The sequence below is a fragment of the Gavialis gangeticus genome, unplaced genomic scaffold (genome assembly GCF_001723915.1).
Source record: "Gavialis gangeticus isolate Ggan-Ray unplaced genomic scaffold, GavGan_comp1, whole genome shotgun sequence".
NCBI lineage: Eukaryota > Metazoa > Chordata > Crocodylia > Gavialidae > Gavialis > Gavialis gangeticus.
Genome location: NW_017728991.1, coordinates 1,060,344 through 1,086,175, shown reverse-complemented (window position 1 = coordinate 1,086,175; position 25,832 = coordinate 1,060,344). Strand labels below are relative to the sequence as shown.

At 47.9% G+C, this 25,832-nt stretch overlaps 1 protein-coding gene across 1 annotated transcript in view; it reads right to left on the bottom strand.

Moving 5' to 3' along the window:
- The window catches only part of RPTOR (regulatory associated protein of MTOR complex 1), a 245,836-nt gene that overhangs the window by 13,024 nt on the left and 206,980 nt on the right, over positions 1–25,832 (bottom strand). The window contains exons 23-28 of the mRNA XM_019515638.1: positions 24,638–24,748; positions 15,925–16,030; positions 12,758–12,872; positions 12,008–12,132; positions 10,396–10,500; positions 5,992–6,039 (exon numbers count right to left, since the gene is read on the bottom strand). Coding sequence (XP_019371183.1) covers positions 5,992–6,039; positions 10,396–10,500; positions 12,008–12,132; positions 12,758–12,872; positions 15,925–16,030; positions 24,638–24,748 — 610 coding nt within the window. The remainder of the gene's footprint in view (positions 1–5,991; positions 6,040–10,395; positions 10,501–12,007; positions 12,133–12,757; positions 12,873–15,924; positions 16,031–24,637; positions 24,749–25,832) is intronic.

Genomic DNA, 25,832 nt, shown 5'->3' with positions numbered 1-25,832 from the left:
CAAGACATGCCGGGGCTGGGCCGATTCCTCAGGAGAATTTACACGGTGGAAAGAGAGAATTTACTCTTATGAAAGCAAGGTTCTTTGGGCAGATGTGGTATCTTTTATTAGACCAACTAAATAGCTGGAAAGAAGTTTTTTGCAAGCTTTCTAGCACAAACACCCTTCTTCAGTGACTGGGAAACTCCCTCTGTGCCTGAAAGCTTGCAAAGAACTTTTTTCCAACTATTTAGTTGGTCTTATAGAAGGTATCACATCTACCCGAAGAACCCTGTCTGCCTGTGTCCTTAGACCAAGACAGCTACAACCAACACCCCTCAGGAAGGGCTTTGGGAGAGGAAGAAGGGTGGAAAGCGAGTTCTGAAGGGCTGCATCACATGTGGAGGGATCTTCACGCAGCTGGAGGAGATGCCATTTTACCGAGAAGAGCCTGCTGCCTTCTAAGAGCGCAGCATGAGGCAGGACTGCAGAGTCCTACGGGCACATGCTATATTTGCTGCTAGTCTGAATTAGCTTTCAGGAACCTCCCTCACTGTAGTACCTGGCAGCTCCGTTCCACGAGGAAGAGATCTGGATCTCAAGGATTTCATAACCACAGCATGAGTGACCTACGTGCTAGCTTGCCCTCCCTGTCCTCTCTCACCAAAGCGAGAAATGCCCTTTTTACCTCATCTGATGCAAGGGGGGCTCGTTAACATGAGACACATGGTTTGCACAGTGCCCCAAACGATCCATGCACAAGAGAGAAAAGAGTATCTGCTGCATACAAACAGGAGTCAAGGGGTGATCTCCGCATTCTCCTTGATGAGAGACTTTGAACAGCCTCAGACCTTCAACCTGAAAACTGCTAAGCCTCTCGTCACCAGAGGTTGCCCACATGTTGAATATGAGGAATACATTACACCCTGGGAAGTCTCACCTTCCAGCCGCGCAGGGCTGCAGCAGATGACAAGAACAATGGGTGAAATAAAAGAGGCTTAGATGACACATTTCCAACCCCTTTCAAGGTGAGGGGCTATTAGGGAAAGAAAGCAGGCTGCAGTTAGGAAATACTGAATGAGAAATTAAGACTGGGGTTGAATAAACAGCTGAGGTGCTGATGCTACTGCAGGTCTTGTGCAGAAATCCAAGTTATTCAAAAGCAGGGGCAAGAGAAGTCTTTTTTCATTACAAAAAAACTCCAAGATGCTACAGCTTAAGGGAGGTTCACCTTGCTGCATTTTGGCTCACGGGGCGGACAGGCTGGTTCCCTGCTCTGTTGACCCATGGCTTTGCTCCCGAACAGCAGTCCTCAATGTTTTCAGACTCAAGGAACCTCTCGATAGATTCGAGACATCTCTCAATAGACTCAAGACTTCCCTCAGCAAACACCAGCTCTTAGTTTTCCCTCATTTTCTGATTAAGGAAAAATACTAGAGCAATTCTTTGGTTGCAAGGGACTCAGAGAGACCACAGCAGGCAGGAACATTTTTAACCCTATGGATTCCTCTTTGAAAACTCAGGATTTATCTTGTGGATGGGGTTTGTATACCTGACAGTGCTTTCATTGCCTGGCACCCCTGAAAGCATCTCAAGGTACCCTGGAGTGCCACGGTGCCCTGGTTGAGAATCTCTGCTCTAGAGAGAAGGCAAGATATACCAGACACACATCCTGCTTGATAAAAGAGCCCCAGAGCAGGATCCTCTTATATGTATGTAACCATCCATGTCTCTTCCCCATTCCTGCTTGCTCATGAGAACGGGCCTGACAAAGAGGGAAAGCTATGATATATGCACCATGACAAAGGCTGGTAATTACAACTGTGGCACTTCTAAATACCTCCACATTTCAGGATCAAGAACCTGACGACAGCATCCCCTTAACACACCATTAATTGAGACTATGTCTTTCCTACCAGGGATCCTTCATTCTTGGATAACAAATCTTCCACAGCCCAGGAAAACAATTTGAGAAAGGGTTTTAGTTGAGCCTTTAGCACAAGTACTAGCAGCTCTGCATGATGTGAAATGATATATAGGCGATGCATATCAACAACTGTTCTTGAAGCTGTAACTTTCTATGGCTGTTCCCTGCAGGATTCCCCTTGCAAATCAGATATTTGTCTCAATGGGATAGTTCCCTGTATAAATTTCAATAAATAATGCCGGAGCTGGAAGCAGCTGCATTCCAAGTGCATGCACTTATTTTTATCATTGCTGGAACGTGGCCAACCTGTACTTGGCATTTTGATTAGTTTGGAAATGCCATCGTGGACCATGATATAAAAACCTCGCAGAGCTGATCTTTTCAGCGCAGGCCCCTTGGTTCAGCAGAGGTGCGTCTCTCAATTTCCAGGCAGCAGCAGGAGGGCTGTGGTCCCTCGCTCTGCAAATGTGCTCCCAGGCTGGGCACCCTTTCCATGCGGAGCAGGGCAGGCAGCGAGAAAGGAAACGAGCCCTCTGGGAATGTCCTCTGAAGAACCCAAAGCCCTCGTCCTGGAGCTCAGCTCCTCTAATTACTGCATTTCCATAAAGACCCTGACCTTATTGACAGTGCTTCTCTCTAGCACTCTGCCCCCAGAAGAGCCAGCACCAGCCCTGGAGAGATGCTGGGATTTACTTCCACCTCCCTCTTTCCCTGTTGGACTCCTTTGGCTTTTAGCTCAGCACCTGGCCCCAACGGGCCCTAATGGGTCCCTCCACACTGGGGCAAGCAGCCCCTTTGCTGCAGGCTTTCCCACCGCATGGCCAGGGCACCCCAGCCAGCCCAGTCCACACGTCCCCTTCAGAATCCCCCTCCGCTACCTGTGTTAGCTCTAAAATCATGATAGCATCTCAGCTGCTGCCCCCCTCTCCTCCCAATCCAGCCTGCTCGCTTTCTGCCACAGTTAAGTGTCAGCATTATTAAAAGGCAGAGTGAGGCCCCGGGAGACTGCACTCCTGCTCTGGCAGGGTCTGAGATTTGAAGGTTTTTGTTTAGGGAGCATGGGGAGTGCAGGAAGGAGGGATGCGGCTGGAAGCACGTGTCGTCGTCTGCTGCTTGGTCTGAACAGAAGAGACCTCAGTGAGGCAGGAGAAAGCGCACGCATTTATATAGCAAAACTAACGGAGATGAGGAGGAGGAAGGCAGACAGGAAAGTTTCTCCATGCCAGCCTTCTCCCCTTCCCTCCCCAAGTGAGCACGCTCTCGGCACAGGGCGCCTGGGTCTTCATGCATGTACACAGCTCCTCGCGGGGTTCGTTTCCTCACCGCCAGCAGACTAGGATGCTGGGACTCAGTGCAGTCACCTGTGACTGCTCTAGATTCCCGCGATTGCACAGGCTTCCTTTCCAACACAACGATGCAAGTAAGCAGACTATGCTGGTAAGCAAAACGGGGAACAATAAAAACATCCGTCCCTCCCCTGTGCCTGAGAAACAGCCGACCCGATCGCGACTGCGGGGGGCACGGCACCACCAGCCCCTCCAGGCGTGGCTTTTCGTCTGCTCTACGAGGCTCACTGGCGATGAAATTGGAAATCATGTCAACTGCTGTTCAAACGCTCCTTGCGCTGTTACAGGGGACCACATGCCAGTGCCTAACCAATAGGAGCACCCCACACGCAGGAAAATCTCTCTGCAGCTCTCTTTCTGCAGGCCTCTCCATGAGCGATCCAATTAGGGCGATACAGGGGCTAATGACAGGAAAAGTGTAACATTTACCTTAAAAAAGGGAACGTGCTTATTAATTTAAAACAGGAAAAAGCCACGTGTGATCGCTTGCCATACTGGAAAAATGTTTCTTAATTTGAAGCATTATGAAAAATGGCCTGGTGTGAGCAGACATCTTTGCATGAGCTGATTAACTGATCTTTGCATTCCTTTTTCTAACGTCAGCTTCTGCAGTAACTGAAATAAGGCAAAAGCCGTTATGGGAAGAACGAGGTGAAATTTAACTGAGCAGACAGCACAAGCATTTTTGCCCTACGAGAAAGAATGCAAATACTGAAATATGCAAATCGCCAGCACGCCGCGCTTTGGGAATTCACTGCATCACGAGAACGTAAGAACTGCCATTTACTGGATCAGACCATAGTCCGTCTTGCCCAGTCTCCTGTGTCACACGGTGGCAGACACATGGCAGATGCTGAAAGGGAGAGTGAACTGGGTACAACCAGAGGTTTTTTCACTGTTGCACACCCACTTGCAGCCTCCAGCATTTAAGACCTAGGAAGTCCTGATTAAGAGACTATCCCTGTAACTCTCATGCTCAGTAGCTACCGATGCCCCTTTCCTCCAAGAATGCATCCAGTCCCTTTCTGCATTTGCCTAAACTCTCAGCTTTCACAACATCTTGGGGCTATGACTTCCACGCTAATGCCACGCTGTGTGAAAAAACTTCCTTTTGCTCATTTTAAACTTACCACCTCCCAGTTTCATTTTATGACCCCTCACTCTTGCACTGCAAGAGATAGTAAAGAATAAATTCCTATTCCCATTCTCTTCGCTATTTAGTATTTCATGAGCCCTTCTCGTGTACCCCCTCATGCTGAATAGGCCTAGCCTCGCCTCATATGGAAGCCCACAGGCACACTGCTGTTTTATAAGTTATTCTGTCCAATTATTGTAAGCTGCTCTGAGCCTTTGTCGGAAAGGGCAGTGTATCAACTGAATGAATAAATAAGTGCAATTCCATGAAATCAACTGAACGTTGATGCTTTGGCAGGGTAATGGATGCATCTGTTTTGGAAGGAGCTGATGCTTTGGCCATGTGACAAATGGTTAAACTTGAACGCTCTTGAGAACTCCTTCGCCGACAGGGACAGGGAGAGGAAAATCCCTGCTGCATTTTTCATTACGAGAATGCCTGGGACCTCAGCGCTGGCGAATGTCTTTATTGATTCACACATCCTTGTGTGCTCTGGACACGGCAGTGCTTGCTTAGCATTATCAGTATTGATCCTGCACAGGAGTGTCTGGTATTTCCTTAAACTGCTCCGATGCCCAGTTGATTGAATGGGGAATTCCTTTCAACCCTGCCGCTCTAATTTTAGCCTTTTTGATTTGCCGGCAAATTCCCAGGGAAACGCAAAGCCTGGATGCTAATAGCAACACATCAACTCGGCAAAGTCGGATCCCCTTGCTTTGCATCTGAACAGCCAGTGGGAGAGCAAGTCCCCTAATTAAAGAGTGCTGAATCACACAACCCAATGCAATCACCTTTGTTCTACTAATCACTACAGACACATTCAAGCCCTTATCAGCTAGTGAATATTAATAATTGATGAACAGCCCAAGATGACTGTATCAGCTTACACGCACATACATACACACACACGTACAGGTGCCCTGACAAGCAAGCCATCCATCTCCTTAGCAGAAACGAAGGAGGTACGAATCCAATGGTGCCACAGACGCAGCACACGCCCTGCTCCTGCAGCCACAGACTAGAGTTACCTACCCTTTCCCATAAAAGCTAAACGTTACCAGATGTGTATCAGCCAAAGGAATAAGTTCCTAGCCAGAGCCCAGTATGAAAGATGCACTGACCACTCACTTCCCCATACAGATTTGATAGGATACCCGTGTGAAAGATAAATTAGCAACAATAAAGATCATATTGGTTTGATGGCTTTACGTAGCTGCCATTTGGAAACTGCCCTTCCAACTCTCTGATCCAAGCAGAGTTTGGAACGATCCTATATACGTCCCAAGAGACCACCCGCATGTCCCCTCACTGCAAAACGGCCCAAAACTGCAGAGAACACGATCGTAACGAGTCACATTAGAATAAACTCCTGCCCCCCGTCCATACAGCACCAGGCACCTTTCATGGCACTTTCCATCTCTCATTACAGACATGTATACCAGGCAAGGAATGGGATGGGCAGAAGCAGCAAAGCCTTCCAGGAACCAAAAAGACCCAGCGAACATTCACATGGACACCAGACAAAATTAAAACAAAGAGAGACTGGGACAAGGCAGTCCTCCCCAACCCAGCTGGTCATAGGTAAGAGGAAAGAAAGCACTCACCTCCCTGCTTACTTCTGTCAAGATAGATTGAAACCCTTCGGGCCAGACCTGTGAGAAGACAGGGATTAAGGGGTTGATGCCAAGGGTAAGCTGGTCAGCCAAAGCAAAACAAATATTTAAAAAAGGATTAGAAAAGCAAAGGAGAAGAACACACGAGAGAGAAGCAGCAACACCAAGTGCAGCACATGCCTCTGCCCTGGGAAAAGGCGGCATTTCGGCTTTAGCCACAGCAGCCTTTTCCTGGGAAGCCATTAACAATGGGGCTTGCTAAGTAGGACATAAAAGGCTGGTCTGTCTGACAACACCACAAATTTGATTGGTAAGCTTCTTCCCGAATCTGGAGACTCTCTCGATCCTTTTTATGCTTCTGCTCTTTGGACTAAGTGAAATGCATCTCGCAGGGGAGTGACAAATGAAGGTCTAAATGACCCATGGCACAAACATCTGTGTATATCACAGAACACCAAGATTTTGTCATTAAAGGCTCGCACTTTGAGCAGTTAGTGCTGCTGCAGGGCAGCATAATGTGCTCTCCTGCCCCATCCTTCAGTGGACTGCTAATGAGCAGACAGGGTGTGCGAACGGTTTACAGATGCTCTGTCTAAGTAGCTCTTAAGTAGGGAATTAGCCATAGAAATGGTGTAGTTTCAGGCCATCATCAAACCTGGAGAGCGAAAGAAACTGCAGGGTAACGGCACTGTTGCAGGGACATGCTGCATTTAAGTGCATGCTGAGACCCTGGCTTATTTTTGTCATGCGAATGCCCAGGTGTTCAGCAAGAGATCTAGCTAGTCTGAGGACAGGAAGGTCTGATCCAGACCCTCTTTTGCAAACGACACTGGTTCTCTTTCCCAAGCTGGACAAAGGAAAGCAATGATGACTCTTGCAGTTGACAAGGCTAGAGGGGCGCGGGGGGAGGCTGGAAGGTCACACAGGAGCAGATATCCTCTGGTGGATCCAGGGCAGCTGATCTTGTCTCCCTTCTCCTCCACGTTTGAGAGCCTGAGGGGTTTAGAAGAGCTGAGATTGGAGACTGGAGGTTCTGCCTTATTTGTTCATTTCCCAATTCCCCCCCATGTGCATTTGTCGTGAAGGACCCGGGTAGCAAGTGTGACTTCACTCAGGGGAAGCATTGACATAATCTCTTGCTTCCAGAGATGGAGCCAAGCAGTGGGGTGACGCATTCAAAAAAGCATGTTCTGAGTTCCTCCGAACAGGACTCTCGTATGCAAACCTGTCGGCAGGCACGGCACGGCACTGCACTGCACACACGCCTGACAGCCCTGGGATCTCAAGCCATTCACAAAACCACTCTGCTTTTATAGTAACTACGTGACCCCTGAAGCCTCTTGCACTGGGACCCCAAACTTGTATCAATTCGAGTTGATGCCTATCTAATGCTGCTCAAGAAAGTGCTCTTAGAGGTTTCCTTCAGCGCTGCACAGTTTTGTGCTTGCAGATCTCATTTTTGCAGGCTTCAAAACATGACACTTCTAACAACATGAGTTCTTCTCCAGCCGGGGGCTTGGGGCTTGTCCACAAAAGAAACCAGCACTGTTTTAATCCAAAGTGTGAAACCAAACTGGAGCAACCTTTGGTCAGATAGCTTTGCTCTGGTAGAGCTTACGCTGGGATTTGAGCGCAACTGAAATAAGAGCCCCCATCGCAGAGGTTTGCTCCAGTTTAACACAGGCCTTTCCTACACTGACTCTCAAAAGCTGATGAAGGTATGGACAACAGAGCTTACTTGGCTGCTGAACGACAGCCTCCATATTCAGTGCTCCTTGACTTGTCAGTATTAAACTGATTTGTCTAAGGATGAATGTCGCATGCAGACATGGCCTCAAAATGGCTTCCTAAACCATTTCAGTTAAACGGGTACAACCTCCTGGAGTAAACGAAGCCTTAATTTGGATAGGTTCCAGCATCTCCGGCTGGCAAGAAGCTGACAGGCATGAAGGAGTGTGATGAAAGGTACTGAGCGGCAGCTGTGGATCTCCCAACTCTGAGACAACCTGCCGATGTTTTGCAGAACGGTGGGATGTAGCCTGTCCCTCTATTCTGCATTTGGCATATCAGTCCTACCCCACTGCAGCCTGTTATTCTCCAATGAGAGAATCCATGTGGAGAGTCGATGTGTTTCTTAACAGTCTGACGCTTATTCCCCAAAGCCAGCATCCTGGGTGCTGTCAAGAAGTCTATGAAATCATAGAGATGGGGATGACACTGGGAGTGGGGAAGGAGGGAGAGAAAAAACAATAAATTAACAAGGGGAGCAGCTAAGACTCCAACAAAGCGCCCGCCTCCATGTAAGCATCCTCGGCAGAGAAAGAAAGGAGGGAAGCAATGTGCAAAGCACTGGTGAGCACAATGGCTTCAAAGGAACGTCAGGTGTTTTAAGGCTCTGTGCTGGGCTGTAACCATGGTCTCTGCAACAAAAGCTAGCACTTCAGCCCAGAATCTCATTTCCAAGGGGACATATTTCACTCTCCTCTTTTGAAGTGAGTGAATTTATTTTTTTCTCTCCACAAAGACATCTGTGCTTCTCTTCTTCTGCATCCTGTCTAATCACTCCCCAAGGTGAATGGCAAAGAATACCACATCCAGGTGGGGTAAGGCCACGTGGAAAGGAGAGGGTGTGAAGAGAGGCATAGGGGAAAAGGACTCAGAAGCCGCAGCAGCGCCGCCTTCCCCAGCACAGCCATCCGACTCCTGCAGCTAAATAGCCCTTACCTCAGTGCATCACCTGCTCCGTGATGTCAAACTGCTGCACCGAAGTCTGTGCAAAGTGGAAAGTGAGGTGCGGGGCAGGCAGCAAATGCCCTGTCCTGATTAAGATGCAGGTAGGTACTGGGAGAGACACAATGGGACTACGCGGGTTGCACGTGTTATCATCTCCTCTGAGCACTGCAGATAATGCAGCAAGAAGCAGAAGACAATGGGAGCCTTGGAGGATTTCTGGATGCCAGTTGTTTGGGGGAGTCTGTTACCAGAGCAGTGGAAGTGAGAGCCTGAGTCCAGAGAGAGACACGATTAATCAACACCTCCCACAAAGCCCGACGGTGGCAAGAGAGAAACAGACACCAACTGAATGGGGCTAGAAAGATGCCTGCTTCGTGCCCTCCTCTCCATGGAGGAGGAGCACAGATCCAGACACTTAACAGCTGAGAGCAAACCAGTGGCTTCTTCCTGCTTTTATTGAGCACCCTGCCAAAAGTAGGTTTCAGCCACTGCAGTTTTCTCAGCATGCTGCTAACTCCCAGCAGTTTGCAATCCATTACATGCATGTGTGATAGTGCGACATGGAGCTGAATGACAACAAACACGCTTGTTTTTGGCTATGATGCCAGCGGCAGGCTGTGTGGTGCTCAGGAAGAGGTCCCGGGTCTGCCCTGGATGAGGCAGCGCACGTACAAGCCGAGGAGTACCAGGTCAGGCTCAGAAACGACAGCTGTCATGCTTTAAGGCCCAATTCACACTGGGTGGTTGTAAAATCTGATTTCCTGAGGGGCACTGGGAAGAGAACTTCCCCAGCAAGTCCCACGTCACACCTCTTACTACTGATCTGTAAATCAGTCTTGATTGGAAGAATTCAGGCGGTGGAGAATCACTCTCAGAGCACTGGTGCATTCCCAGGCTAGGAAAGACAGAATATCTCCCCTCTTCCATAGCCTAGAACAGAATCCACAGTCCCTCCACCCTGCCTCCTGGTTTCAGCACTGAGGCATGGCTGAAGGGGGAGGTGCTCTTTTCACATCATCTGCCTCATCTGCCTTAAGGACCCTAGAAGTGTCAATCCACCCGGGACCCCATCCCGTACCTATGCCATTTAGACGACATGTTCTTCCATCACAGCTCAACCCAGAGTAAACGGGAGAAGGAAGTGCTAAACATGGAACCGCAAACTAACTGAAGTCACAAGTGCCACATGCAAAGCCGTGCGAAGGGTGAGCAGCCAATCCAAGGAGAAGAAGGAAGAGAGCTATTTATCAAACCCAAAGTGGGGGAGAAATAACCACCAGTTCGGAGTAGGTAAGTGTTCAGTACACCCTTGTAGTACAGGTCTCTCCTCGGAAGCAAAATTAGAAAGAGGCCATGGCTTGCCCTCTATTACCCTGTTACAGCACTGCCCTCCTTCCCAGCTTGGCTGCTGGAGCTGTGCTCATTCAGGAGAGCTCGTGAGGATTTTTTTCATGGGAGAGTTGGGAGAAAACAAGTATAATGACAACAAACACGTCCTCACCACGACTTGGTAAGAGGTCATCCACAAGGCACAGAGACTGTTAACAAGGATGTTACTGAAGGCTGAAGTAGAGCAACCTGTTCCACTTTACCCATCCCTAGAAGAAGCCCCACCGTGGCAAGTTATTTCTGCCCACAGATGGGAATCCAGCACACACCCACCTCGCGTGGTTGGCAGCATGTCCGACAAGCCCTGCCAGGCCGTCACCATCTCGGGATTCTTCTCCAGGTCGGCAAAGTTCTTCCACACCCTGATGGCGCCGTCATCTTGATGAAGAGCATGGAAAACAGAACAAGAGGCAATGCACTGGCTGAGACAGGTGTCACTCAGTAACCCAGAGCAGTTGGTGAGGAGAAAGACACTAGCATTGTGGCTGCAGACTCTTAGATGGAAAGTGTCATCTAAGCTTCTGGCCACTTTGTCAACAATCTCTCCTCCTTCTTGTTAAGCTTCTTCTGCTCTCTAACCATATACCCGTGCCACCTCGGTATTACACCACTGGGGACTGCACTTGCACTTCTCATCAGCAAACACCTGAAATTACCTGTAGTTTCTTCTCCTCAAACCAATTCATTTTCTCTGGGTCACTGATACCTTCTTTGCTATCTATGCTGAACACCAGAAGTACTCTTAATTACCAAAGAACCAGAGAGAGATGCTGTAACAAGAGCCAGCCTCTCAGAAACCTCCTGGAAGCATCAAGTCTTATTTTGCTCCACAACAATGAAACTTTAGTGCTAAGAAGCTGTAATTTGTAAGATAAATGTCCTAGAGGCCTCACAACCCCACTTCCTCATTCCTTAACTGCAACAAACCCACACGCTTGAGTGCTAAGTTTGAAAAGCACTTGAAAACCTATAGACTGACAGGTTCAGATCGGAGCCCTGTTAGAAATAAGTCCTACTCACAGCTGATGAATAGGAAAAACAGCACCTTGTTCTTCCCTGCAGGATGTTATGGGGCAGATTACACTACTGTTCCTTAGGTTTGCCATCAGGCATGAGCAAGGGATTTGCAGAAAAATTCAGAACCATTTCAGAAGTTTGATTTAAAAAAAAATATATATATAAAGGCCCTGTCCACTCTATAGTGAAACCTATGCTAGTAACTCTCTGTAGCCATTGACAGCACATGTGCAGCATAGTCTTTTTCTTTGTCATAAACACTAACCTTTTACCCCATTAAATTGCAGCTAAAGAACTGGGTCACCTATGCAGGAAGATGGTAACATGATTTATTACTGTTAAGCGAGGACTCAAAGCTACGTAATGACCCAGCTGCAACAGTGACCAAAAACAGTGAGATGTAGTTAGCTGTGTTAGTCTGAAGTCAAGCAGAAGGCAAGGTAGATTTGCACCTTATAGACTGACCAAAGTAGGGAAGGGGTGTGCATGCATGTGCATGTGTGTGTAGCACAAGCTTCAGCCCACAAAATACTTGTATTTACTTCGGTTAGCCTATAAGGTGCAAATTTACCCTGCTTTCTACTGAAAAGAGAGTCTCACAATGTATTCGTAGCATCTTGTGTTCAACTAGAAACATCCACAGAAGTGATTTTCATATTTAAGAGAGTGTCTGAGTGTGCAGGACAAGAACAGCTTCCCAGAGATGCCCTGTCCAGGCTGCAACTCCCATGGGGGCCAAAGGTAGCAGGAGTGTGCTGGAGCCAGACCCTTAAGAAACAGGAGAGGGCTCAGAGCTTCTTACATACACCTTAAGCCCATAGAGCATGACTCCTGTCCCAGGGCTTTTGGTGACGTGGGCTGGGCTCACCTGTGGCTGTCAGGAGCAGAGAACAGTCTTGGCCATTAAGGTACTCCATCGCCGTGATCCTGGTGTAGCGAGGGTTCCCATTGTGGAAATAGTCCAGCTTCTCCCCTTTCTCCCAATCCCAAAAACTGAGAGAAAAAGACTTGGTTCACTGCACAAGCCATTAAAAAAGCAGCTCTTCCCATTACATTGGTACAGAAGATTATAAACACTGGACACAAATTAAACATGGTTTTCTCCTGAGAGTGTTCAGTGTCATTTTATTAATAACTTTCCATAACATCTCTAGCTTCTGCAGAGGAAGTAATAAGATTACTATTATAAGTGCCCACTGCAAATCTAGTTGTAATGAGGCTTCTCCACCTACCAACACAAGAAGACAGTAGCTTATATTTGATTAATACAGGACAGAGACAGACTTCAAAACCACCAAAGGCTGCACTCATCTATGGACAGGAGGCCTCTGTGCTCAGATGCTACCGGGGCAACATGCTCAGACCCTCTAGGCCCTCTGTTTGCATGTTTCTCCGGGCAGTGCTTGGATCAATACAAACAGGCTCCGGAAGGAGGCCTGCCCTGTCCAGCCGAGGAGGAAGGGGAATGACTATGGATGCAGGTGGGGAGGCAGATGAGAGCTAATGCCTTCAATACATGGTGCGTACTGCTCTGTGTTACATCGTTCTGGTGGAGAGTCCTTACATGTCTGGTCACCACATGGCAGCCAATCCATGAAAATCCCAAATAGGCTCTTACCAGATGCTATCTTTGTCAGCTACTGCTATGCACGGCGTGAAGGGGTGGAACTTCACCACAGAGGGGACACCCGGATTCCTGTTCAGGAAGATTTGATCGTCTAGCCGTGAAATACCTGGGGGAAACAGAGGGAAACAGCAATAAAACCAGACTGGGTCCCTGAAATGAAACTATGCTAGAAGGATATCACCCTTGCCCTCCTGGGGACTCCCCAGTTTAGGCTTTCTCCATCCATGCCCTTCTAAAGTTCACCTGTTGCCATTTCCCTGGTTCTGTCTTTCAAGCACTCCTCACTCACAACTGGCACAAGCCAAGCCCGTCATTCTCTGCCTTCAAAAACCATCTTTAACTAACTCCACCTACTGCTGATCAGGAGTCTCTGGGACTCCTATCTGCTTGTCTGGCGCAATGTCTCTGCTCGTATTTACGGTACTACATAATAAATACCAATTTCAGGTGATCGCTCTCTGAAGCAGAACCTGTTGCTCTTGTCATGTTGTCTAGAGCCCTAAAAACTAATCCTTTCCCCAGACTGATCATTTGGGGCCGAAGTTTTTCTTTCTCCATCTCACCCGGAGTTGGGGGAAGGTGAGGGGGAAGTGCCATACAGTCTTCAGCCAGGTGAGAAGTGAAGCTGGAGCTTAGCCATCAGTGCTCTCCAGCCCACAGGGTTCTCATTTCCTGTGTTAGGGTGAAAGCGACACTGTCCTTCTTGCCGTCTGACACTCCTGCAACTGCTGCCCGGCACGTCTTACAAACTCTAAATTTGATTAAAGCTTTTCTGCACCAGACAGTGATGTCAGTGGGAAGCAGGCTAGCTAGTGACCTAGGTGTCTGTACATTCAGCCCACATCAAGCCACGGGTGCGTATCCTTTCTGACACCGCAATAATGAGGGACACTGAGACCGCAAGCCTCAATAAAATCAGCAATGTCTTCATTCTCGTGAACAGTGTCAGTGCATCTCGTCTATCAGTGGTATTTATTCTCATGGGAAATGTTCACAAAAGCCCAAACTGATTTTTCATACATCAGATTTTAAATGCCCTGGGCTCGGGTGTGTGAAGTCTGATGCTCATGTCACACAGGTTGCGTTTTCGCAGGCGGAGTTGCGGAGCGTAAGACTATTCTCCAGTCTGACGCCTCAGTTTGATTACAAGTGTTGTAGGGTGTTAGATGCCACCATGGAAACACTAACAGTCCTGAAAAGCTAAATAATTAAGATTGCAAGACTCCAAATCTTTAGCTAATTTGAGCAAGTAAATCCCACTGGCCTTTAGGTGTCCACTGCCATCAAAGGCCACAAGAGAAATGCAGACTCTTGGGTGGGGGACTTAGCAGGTGGCACAGACAAAGCTGTCGCTGGAAAAATAATGGATCTTGCCTTTTGGTGGCCAAATGGAAAAAGGAAAAATGCTGGTCTTGGCCTAAGAGGACAGGAAGCTTGAAGATTTTTGACAAAATAAATTAAAAACAAACAAACAAACATGGTCTCACTTCAGATCAACCCCACATATTTTACCTGGCCTACTGTGATAAGCTTCCTTTACTTGATGGGTCATTTAATCTTTAGCTTTACTGGGATCCTGATTATGGTATTTATTTATAAATCTGTTTCACTTTTAAAGTAAGTGGCCAAACTGTAACCCTGTCTGCAGAAAGCTATAGCTCCACTGGGCAACCATGAAACCTACCCTCCTTTGCACCATCTATATTCAAAGGAGTCCCCTGGCCCCATCCCCCAGTCCCTAGTTACAGTCCTGGTTTATGATACTCAGCCCTGGGATGATGCCGCGCCATCCCTTCTGGAACCTGATTCGGCCAGGCTTCCAGAGAGGGAGCTGCACATGAGAGACCAAGCCCCAGCCGTCTGGTGTCTTAACATGCCACAGAAGGGAAAACGCCCAAGCCTCCTTGCTTTCTGGTGAGAGCTTTTCTTGAACACCGCAGTCTCAACAGCACAAGAACAGCAGCGTATAGCAATGCCACAGATTCAATCCCTACTACTTGCTGGCTACTCTGATGAATTTGAATGCATTCCTCTATTAAAGAAAAAACCCAGCCTGGTTGCTGCCTTGTAAATGCATAAAGAGTTATAAATAAGCAAGATTAGCTTTCAGCAGAGCACTGAATATCCATGCTAATGAAACATGAACCCAAGCCATATTAGAAGGAAAGCTGTAAGTGTAAATGAGACTGTACATAAAAGTGCTAAAGAAATGTAACGGGATATGAGTAAACAATCATTTATGGAGCTCAGTGGAGCAGGGGAATGCTGGAGTCATTTAGAGACTTGCTGAACAGGAGGAGGAGGACACATCAGTCAACTCTGCAAAACAAGCTGATCTGGCATGGCTGGCAAGCCTAACGGCCTGTGACACGGAACAGACACTGGCTGCGTCCTTTCGGGCAGGTGGGAGTGCCGATGTGTATCCCGTCATGCCCAGTCTTTTAGTCCTTTGAAAACGTAACCTACAATATCCATCAGAACTTTACAGGACAAGGTGGAAAAGCCAAAATGGTAAATCAATAGCATCTGCTAAAGGCCTCTGAATTATTAATTTTCTGCTGCATGCTTTGGCACTCATAGACGTGCCATCCCTGATTGGCTGAGCAGCTGAAAAGCTCAGCTGCTGGCCGGCAGACCCAAAGCTCTGGAGTGAGCCTGTGCACCGAACTTTGCAAACCTTCCTATCAGTGGGGAAACATGATCTTATGGCTGGTTCTCTGCTGCTCCCCCAAAACCGTTGGCTCTCCTATTCCTTCTCCTCCCTTGTGGGCTGCACAGGTTGCAGGAAGTGGCATCTGTCTAGGGCTGGTCCAGTGAGGCTTGCCTCACTGCACTGCCTGAATGATAAAACCGCATTGAGATGGTCAAAGTTGAAGGAGAAATGTCTAGAGCAATCACAATCAGGTCTCTCCCTTGAGCAGAAATGGGGCCCTCTAAGCGGAAAGGCAAGTCACCCCTAGGAAAATCTTTCACATTCCTTCCACCAACACCTGTGAAAGCGTCCCCTGGCTTGCTAAACGCATGGACCAACAGTGCCTTGCTGTTTATTATTCATTAAGAGTATCACAGGAGAGCTTGGAGTCCCTCTTTGAGCCCAGACAAGTTCCAGTGCTCGAGGTGCTGGACAGGAAAAGCTGCCTAGAAGGCAGAGTGCTCACCTTTCTGGATGATCTTCTGTGCTTGCTTCCTGACACGGGCATTGCGGAGAAACCGCCACTCCCTCTCCTTGCGGATCTGGCTCTCCAGGTCATGCTCTTCTGGAATCTTTTAATACATTAACACTCTCATTAGTCCGTGGCATCAATGTCACACCCCAAGTTAAGGACGTCAACTGGAACCAGAAATCCCCCAGCATGTGCAACCCCCTGTTTGCCTGCTGGCAGTGAGCGGGACGAAGTCATGGAGCCATGTGACTCTACAGACCGAGTCATTTTCCTAACCTAAATCTTCGCCTCATGCGCAATCCCTTCCCATTCCCTTCAGCCGGTGTCCTTTATTCTGATTTCTTTTTAGACTCCAGACTCAGGCAGACAAAGTTCTTAAAGAGGCATGTACATTTAAATGGCTGGTCACTGTGCTGTCATACAGCACTGCAGTCACTGCAATGAACCCACTTTACTCTCACAGCCATTCCAGTGACTTTTTCTGTTAACTACAATACAGCTTATTTTCCATAGTGCCTTTCAGCTGAAAAACATAACACTTCAGAACAAGGTATAACAATAAAACGCGGCTTTTGCCAAGGCACAAAATGAAAAACACTATTAAAATCTTCCTTTCAGTGACTAGAGTGGACAAGAGGTCTACATCTTTTAGTTCTGAGTCTCCAAGATGTGCAGGTGATGAATGCAGCAGCATTTGCTGGAAGAGGAGGGTTGTTTTTAGTTTACTGTACCAGAACATCAGAGGTGGCAGCCCCGGTACACTTGTATTGGCTCATCTCGTTTACACACATCCTTCAATCTGCGACCCTGAAGAAAGGTGCACCAAGCCCATCCAGCTGCTAGATCTATGTCCCACTGTATAGGGCTGACCATGCTGAGAAGCTCTACGGTGCTACAGGACTAAGTAGTAAATTATAGTAAGAGCTGCATAATCAGCCTCACTGGCAGGAGTGTTCCCGCAGAAGGACCAGAAGTCCTTCAGGCCTGCACTAAACAGCCAGGTCTACATTAGGAATTTTTGCCTGTAAGGTAATGCTGCTCAGACCCGTGATGCCTGCAGACATTTTTATGCCAGCAAAAGCCCTGGTGAAGATGCAGGACTCTGGCTCTTAGGACTTAGCAGAACAAGTGCCCTCAGCAGAACAAGCAAAGCAGCCAAAGTACTTCTTTGCTAGGACGGACTGCACCTGAACTCAGAGGCCGAGTGGGGCTGCCGTCCCAGCAAACCTCCTCTAGAGCAAAGAGCCCATGGAGCCAATTGTGGATTCTGCAGGCTCCAGCACCGCCAGCAGTTTCTGCCCAGGATGTTAGTCACCGAAGGGATACTGAGGCAGGCCGAGTACAGACAGTGCCAAAGGGAGCACTCCAAGATAAAGTGATGCCCCACGAAGCCCACATGGGCACTTTTATCTAGTCGTACCAACTAAAGCTCATTTAATGACACCAGAAAGGTCCTCTGAGGCAAGCACTAGAAATTCCCTCCTTTGTAACCGTACCAGCCAAAGATGCACCATGGGCTTTATTTAGAACGACAATACTAACGTGGCACCAGCAGCAGGTGAGATTTTGGTTCCCTTTTTGGTGTTTCTTTTCTTCCCAGCCTCACCTTGAAATTGCTTATTCCCAACAAGGGGCAGCTTCAAGCCAAGAAAGACCGGCACCACCGGGAGTGCTCCTAGGCATTGCCTGGGGGACAGCTGAGCATGGTGGCTTGGAGCAAGAGTGCAGCTTCCCTCCACAGCTCCCAGAGCTGATCAGCCTGGGGGTTGCAAGAGAAACTTGGGAAGGGGCCTGCAGCCTCTCCTCTGCGCGGTACCTAAGAGAAAGCAAAGGAGGGGACTAGGATGGGGTCTCTGCCCTTTGGTGCATCAGAGACCCCGCAGGGTTGAGAACCGCACCTCCAGAACCAGCTGACAAAGGAGCTGCGGACAAGGGGCACTCGTGAGAGTTGCATCTAATTTACTGCAGTGAAAGGGAAGATGGCTACAGAGGAAGAGGGTGTTTCTTGGAGGCAGGAAGAGCCCCTATAACTCCATTTTTCCCAGTGAGAAAGGACTTCAGCAGCCTGACATTACTATGCATACTGTGTTCAAGAAGACATCCAACCCTTCGAAAGGAACCACAAGCAAGATTATTGTGCTGGATTGCCTTTTCTTTTGGAAAAAAAATAGTTTCATTTTGCAGCAATCCAGAGTTTATTAGAAAGGAAATGACAAATGACCAATAATGCAAAGCAATAAACAAAGCCCAGATAAAATGCATCAACGCATATTTGAGAGGAGATATTACACTTTAATGAAAATCCAGTTTCTATGGGAATAAATTAGTCTAAGATCTAAAAGGCCATCTCAAGCAGGAGAGAAGAGGGGCATGAACAGAATTGTAAGTTCTTCCACTGGCACCCAACAGTTCTCTCCTACTCCGACTGGGAGGTCCCATTCCCTCCCTGACCATCTCATGCATGTTCAGGGGACACAGACTGGTAGACTGAGGGAGCACACAGGCTTTCCAGCTCTAGAGAAAGAGCCTCAATCCTTCCAGGGATAATGAAGCAGAAAGCTGGTTGGTGATGTAAAGAGGTGAGCGGAGAACCTGCCTCCAACAAGGTTTCTCACAGCATCATGCAGATGTGCCGCACACCTGCCCATGCTCCTGCCCAGATCAGGGTAACTGCTTCTGTTCTGTGGTCACTGCAAAGCAGGCAGCCGTGTAGAGAAGGGGAGAGCCATCAGGTTGTGCGCATTATACGCAGCCTGCGCATGAAGACAACACAAGACTTCTCACTCCCCTGCAGGCTGCTGTGCAGGGGGCCGCTGACCACATGAGGCAGAGGCAGTATTTTGATCAGTTGAAAATATTTAACTTCAACCACTCAGAAAAACTTACAGAACAGGCACTCAACTTGGGATCTTCCAGGCTAAAACATGTGTGCCAGCATGCACACGTGAGAGAGATCCAGCCAGCCTGCCTCTGACCAGAAATCAGCAGGACGCCTGGATCAATTGCTCATCCCTTTGCCCCCTCCCCATCCAAGCTTTACCAGATCCTTCTAGTAAGTAAAAGCCTGGCAATGGCTTTTGCTCAGCTGTCCTGCAAGCAGAGGTCCTGGAGGTACATGGGTGTCTGTAATCGTGTGACAAGATTAGGACCAAAACAGGCCGCAGATTTCTACCACCTTTCACTTTCCACTCAGACAGAAACCAATTCTGATTCCTCGTGCTGGGCTGTGTCACTCAAAAGCCAATGAAGTTGTTTTCCTTTACCTCTTTCCCAGTGTCTTGGTGAATGAAAGGGTTGTGAGGGGTCAGGGAAGAGGCTTGATGCACTTGGTAATAGCAACCACTATTACAGGGAGGTCTTTGCTGCAGCTGTTTTATAAAGGGTTAATCTCTGCATCGGGGCTTTGAACAGCTGCCAGGACTACGAGGAGTGAGTGAGACGAAGTTCAGAGCAGGGTCCACATAATTCTCACCTTCCAGGGTCCTTACCAGCCTCCACCTCATGTGACCTCAAGGACAAAGTGCAATGGAAGCTGGCTCCAGCTCTTTTGACGGGGGGGCTCCCCCACAGCCAGCAACACCCAGGCTTTCTTGTGCCTTTACTGACTCCAGCCTGCGTGCGGTCGGTGGAAGAGCCTTTAGCTACAAGAACTTCCTGATCGCTGAGCAGGGGAAAGCTTTCTGCAGAGATCAGAATTACCGGAGCCGTCTGCTCTTTAATGCCTCACCAAGCAATCACAATGCAGCTTTCTCTCCCTAAATTTATCTGATTTGATAATCAATAAATCAAGTTCAGTATGATGGTTTGAAACCAAGCCAATGATTTATAATGGAAATTAATCCCTGCATCTTCCCAGCGAAAGCATTTTCAGAGCAAGGGCTATGAAGCAAAGCTAAACTCATAAATTAAATACGACTAAGACGTGCTCACAGTCATTTTATGTTTATTCATTACAGGAATGACTGTTTTGTCTTTCCCCGTTTATTTCAGAAAGAAGCACTCCTGGATGAAATACCAGCGAGGAACCGCAGCATCCTTCTCTTCTACCTGCGCTTAGTTCATTTTGCACTTGGCCTTTTCCTGGAGACTGAGGCTCCCAAAAGGCAGCTGTGGTCTGGCAGGACTTTATGTTTCCGCCTGCTCCAGGAGTGGCATTTCCAGGAAGAGACCGTTCTGCCGAATTCCAGCCAAGAAACATGTTACAGGAAGGTCAGCATTACCTGGCAGAATGGGCAAATATTGGAAAACACCACAGGAAGCCGTCTGCAGAGCCTTCTCTCTCCTCCTTCTCCAGATGCAGAACACCACACTGATTACAAAATTACATCCTATTTCTCAGGAAAGGCAATGTACCCTACAACATGTGATATGCACACGTGTTGCATCACCTGTTCCTGAGCGGCACCCTGGGTATGCCAGATAAAGAGTCCACAACAAGGATGCCTCAAATATCTTACATATGCTACAAATATGGGACAACCTCATTATATGGAGCCCCCCTGGGACCAGGTAGTTGCTGTAACGGGGTCAAGTCAATTCGTCACAGCATAATAATGAAAAGATCAGCTTCTGCTATTAAGAGCGGGGTTTGTTATAACAAGACTGAACTGTATCTTACAGCTCACGTGTTTGGGCTTTGGTTGGTCTGCAGATGACGCCCCGCCTCCTCTGAACAGCCCCCGTGGGCAGATGTGGAGGTTAATGGGAAGAAAGCACATGGAAGATTCCTGCAGATGTGCAGCTGGATTGGCAGTGTACAATCTGGTAGGCAGAATGCAGTGTGGTGAGATCTCTCCTCCGAGGAAAGAGACAGCATGCACTCACTGCCAGGACCGCCAGAGAGGTGAAATCAAGGTCTTCCTTCATGCCCAGCACAGCTGCACAAGGGGAATGCAGGGGTCGCAAGCAGACTATTTCAGGCAGGAGGCATGAGGGAATAAGGGGGCGCTTTCTGTGTCCTTGTGCCATGGCACAGGATGGGCAATGGACTAGCTCTTAATTAACAGAACTTAGAAGGGACCTTGTAAAAAATATGAACACATGAAGACAGAGTGGACCATCATGCAGTGAAAATCAGGTGGACAGGAAGGAAATGCTCAAAGGAGACAGGACAAGCTGTGGGTCTGTACTGGAGCCTTTGCCACGCCGTATGCAACTCTCAAGGACTCGGAACTTGTTTCAATCCAGAGCCTTTCTCCTCTGAGACACAACCACCTACAGCCTAAAGCACGTGCTCTCATCCCTAGCCACTTCAGTCCGAGCTCTTAAACAAGCACTTTCCAAACATATTTTCCAGCTGTAACAAGGAGTTATACCTTCTCCCCCATTCCTGTCGTCTTCTTTAAGGAAACCGCAGAACCTGTTTAACTCAAAAACTTCACCAAAACCATCACATTTTTTACCAGGTCTGTAAAATCTCAGCTGGTAAAAAGGAGATGAGTGGAAACAGGCAGTTAGAGTCGAAACCAGTCAGACACTTTGCTATGAGAGATGCTAGCACACCTGCCATGTTCGGAAAGGTTGGCACCACTAGCGAGGTGAGATCACCGTGGCCCCGGCTTCATTTGTCTATGGATGCAGTTTGGTGCCGGAACTTGGAGCGTCCGAGGTTCTTAGGCGAGGCATCTCAACCATTTGGGGCCAAGCGACGTATAAACCAACCAGCCCTGTGCATTCATGAGAGAGCACCTTACCCCTCTGCTCCTGTATTCACATCTCTTCCCTTCTTCCTTTTCTGAAAAAGGAGCTTTCTCTGGTTTATGCACGTGAAGTCCTCTGCCTAAAAAAAATAATTGCTCCCTGCATGCCCACTAATACTGCTTAATACTAAAATCTGATTGGCTGTCGAGAGTGATTTATTATATTAATAAAGACACCACTCTTGTGAACAACTATCCTCAGAAAGCAGACAAATGTTTTTAATAAGCATTGAGAGATAAGCCACCATAATACCTATTTCTCACTTTTTTTCCCCCTATAAAACTTACTTATTCTTTTTGGTCTTGGAAACAAGACTCTGACGATCCTCTTGACCAAAGCAAATCTTTGTGTAAAAGCCCAAAAGCTTGAAGTATGACCTAGTATTTGAGTCCTGCTGGTCAGAAATAAATCCTAATATATTACAGCAAAAGCTCCATTATCCGGCACTCTGCCGGATAATCAAATGTGCCGGTTATCTGAGAGGTGTCTGCCTGGTCAGGCAAAGATGCCTCTCCCGCTGCATCCACATCTCAGATTAACCATGCTGCCCCTCCCGCCTCTCCGGTGGTGTCAGTATGCCAGGGGAAAGGGACGGGGGGCTCCGTGCAGGCTGTTTTCCCCCAGGCTGCAGGACTTGACAAAACCGGAAGTCCCACTTCCGGATTCCCTTTTGCCGTGTCGACCGGCATGCCGGTTAATACAGCATGCTGGTTAATGATGTGCCAGTTAACACAACTTTTACTGTATTGGCTAAGCTGCTAATTGTGTCAAGGGAAAATTAATTACATTAGTAGTATAGCTGATGATGAAGCACCAGGCCATACATTTTACTACCAAGGGTTGCCTCTTGGCGATTCAAGTTAAAACAACAACAAAAATCAAGTGACTTGGAAACTTGCCTCCAGTTTCACTAGTTTCATAATGCATAGAGACATGCAGCCACTTACTTCCCACCATTACCCTAAAGTTTTGCTACTTCAACAAGACGTGCTTCATGAAGGATCCATAATGGATGGTTCATTGTTATTGCTCAGAACGGGGGAAATTATGCACAAAATGGGCAATTCTTCCTTATGCTTAAAAGATGTGAATCATCAGCGGCTGCTTATTAAAACCAGCATCCAGCAATATTTCCCTGGGGTTAGAGTAGCATCGTCTCACTAGTTTGTGTCACACGGACATTCTGGGATTTGCCCTTATGTTTCACCTGAGTTATTTGGACAGTGACAATATCACAGACTTGTTCACCTGTGTGTGATGCATGTCACCTGCTGAGTCAAATAGCGGACACAACTACACGTACAATTATTGCTATCTGGCTTTACTGCACAGTAAATTTACTGCACAATAAACTAATTTCCTGCACAGTAAGCACCTGCACTTGTAGACAATGACACTTTAATGTGCAGTAGATTAGTCTACTGTGCAGTAAAGCATCTCGTGTAGACATGGCCAGTGATGCCTTCAAAAACTGAAGCTGGAATTTCAGTTATACTTTGTTCTGTTTGAATCCCAAGACCTTTGGAGTTGTCCTCCCAAAGGCCCTGGGTTTCCTTTTTTTGTGAGGGAGTAAGAATTACTGCTTGCAATCTGTGTTTTGATTTACTAGCTAAGACTGAAATCATACGTAGCCTTTTCTTAAAAAATCTGGGGAGCTGGGAGGCAATCTCTCCTTTGTGCCACCCAGAAACAGCACTCACCTCCCAATTAGAAACTTCACTTATCCTAGTGCCAGGCTTTGGCGTGCGTCTTACATTGCACTGACGAGTGGAAGACTGGGGGGAACCACTTTTGAAATCATCTCAAAGAGTACAGACCGATGTAACTGTACTGGGATCAAACAGCACCAGCATAAACTGTTACACTGTAACAGAAGATTTGTCATCCCTGCTCCCATTGCCCACTGGCTTTACTGCAAGTGCAATATTTTTAACCTAATAAACAAGGTTGTGGGAGTCTTCCCAGGGCACTAATTCAGATTTCCAGTTGCTATTGCAGCCCCTCTCCTGAGAGAAAGGACATTTCATAAGAAGCCTGCAAGCAGATCCCAGATCTAAGGTTGCAGGGTCAAGTCTGGCTCCAAGTGGAGGACATGCTCTGCTGAAACTAGGATTAACTAGACTTCACTTAAGGCAGAATTATCAATGATTACCTCTGCTCAGTTTAGCCCCAGCACCACCAGAAACCAAACTGCACAGGCAGAAACAAAGCAGCACCTCTGACCCTGCCGCTGGAACAAAGGAGGCTCACTGCACTGACTTTGACTCTGGCAACCCAGCAGTATTTATAGTGCCTGTTCCTTCATGGGTGGCAGCAGAGAGGGTTTTTATCACCAGCATTTTTCCTGGAAAGTTAACCTGGGTGTACCCATGTGCTGTCCACTTCAGGCAAGATTATCTGTTAATCTTCCTTGGCATACACAAACCAGAACTACCGCTTAACAGAGGCAACTTCATATAGGTAAAGCGTTAAACCAATGGCTGCACTGGGCAGAGATGATATTTCTTTGCTTTCACTGTGTGCTGACCCCGGAGAATGGTGTCACTAAAACATACGCTCCCACCCAACCATTGCTTGATTCCATGATGAATCTTGTCTTTGTCTTACTTTGTCATCCTACCCCACTTCACTTGTTTACAAGGATTACTGAACATCTGTACAGTGCACTGAACACTAAGCCTGCTAGTTAGGTGCTAAATACAATGCAATTAACCCAATTCTCTTCCTTCTGACATCTGTCCTCTATGGGCAAAGGAACACAAATTCAGCATTGTAACTTTGCTCCACTTCCCCTCCAATCACTTCTCTTCCCACATACTCCAGGCAGGGTGTTAGGTGGTCTCAGAGAGCAGTGGGGTAGTGACAACACTCTTGCTGCAGTGACTGAAAGGACCATGAACGCTCTGAACAGAGAATGTGCTGAGCTTGCATTGAAGGGTATCAGATCCCCACCTCCCTGAAAGACCCAGCGGTGTGACTCTGTAAACGTAAAGGAAGAAAAGCTTACCTTCATGACAGGCTGAGCAAAATATTTTGCACTCCAGTCACAAAACCCCGTCTGCATTGTGGCCGAAATGAAGTTTTTGTGTCCCACGGTATCATCGGCGTCGTCGGTGGTCTGCCCAGGGAGAAGGGAAGAGAACACCGAGGTGAAAGTTTGTGGTTTCTGCTAAAAGATGCTGCCTGGACAGCCGGGCACTTTGTAGGCCAGGCCCTGAGAAACAACCTTTACAAAAGCTCTTGGTAGATGGATGGAGTTTACCTATATGGGCATAAGCGCACAGCTCCTCTGGACTGCAAGACTGATGTGCTTCTGGGCACTACTCTACGGTTAACATGAAATGGCTCATCTTGAGGGCTCAGAGGATGGTGTTTCCTCTCTATGTATTGATTTGAGTTGAGTCCCTTGTGCCAGGCAGCACAACCCAAAGCCGCCACTGAATGCTGCAGGGTGGTTCTGGTGATGAACTGGTGGGGCCCACTTCAGTTCCTAACATATAGATGCCCACGTCTCAGAGGGCACCTTCAAGCTGGCAGCAAGGCCGCAGAACAAGTGAGCCAAGAAACCCTCTTTCCCCTTGAGGTTCCCTTCCTGGGCAGGGGTACCTGCATAGCTGCTGCCTGGGCCACATCTATACAGAGAATAACTTGGTCTCTAGCTCTGTCCAGGCAGGGATTTTAGTCAGCCTTTCCTGCACACCGTGGGGTACTCTCTCTGAGCAGCTGAGATTGCTTCCACTTTGGTCTTCCCAGACCCAGAAAGAGCAGCCCCGCAGGGGGTGCAACTGGGCAGCCACTACTAAAGAGTGGAGCACGGCTACCAAGCTGCAAGTTCAAAGCAAGGTGGATGGGCTGAATGACGTGTGAAAATCTGCTCAGCCCCACCGGATCCTGGCTGGTGTCAGCAATCAGTTTCTGAATCCCCCCAGATACTGTCTCCCCAGATACTGACCTCCAGGTCTCTCCACTGGGCTCTTCTGCAGTCCTAGCAAGATGGCTGCAGCTCATAGAATCAATGAGTCGGAAGGGACCTAGAGAGATCATCTAGTCCAACACCCTGCCATGGCCAGGAAGGAGCACTGGGGGTGGCAGGGTCATAAGACCCCAGCCAGGTGCCTATCCAGTCTCCCCTTGAAGATTTCCAGGGAAGATGAGAGCACCACCTCTCTGGGAAGCCTATTCCAGGCTCTGGCCACCCTTAC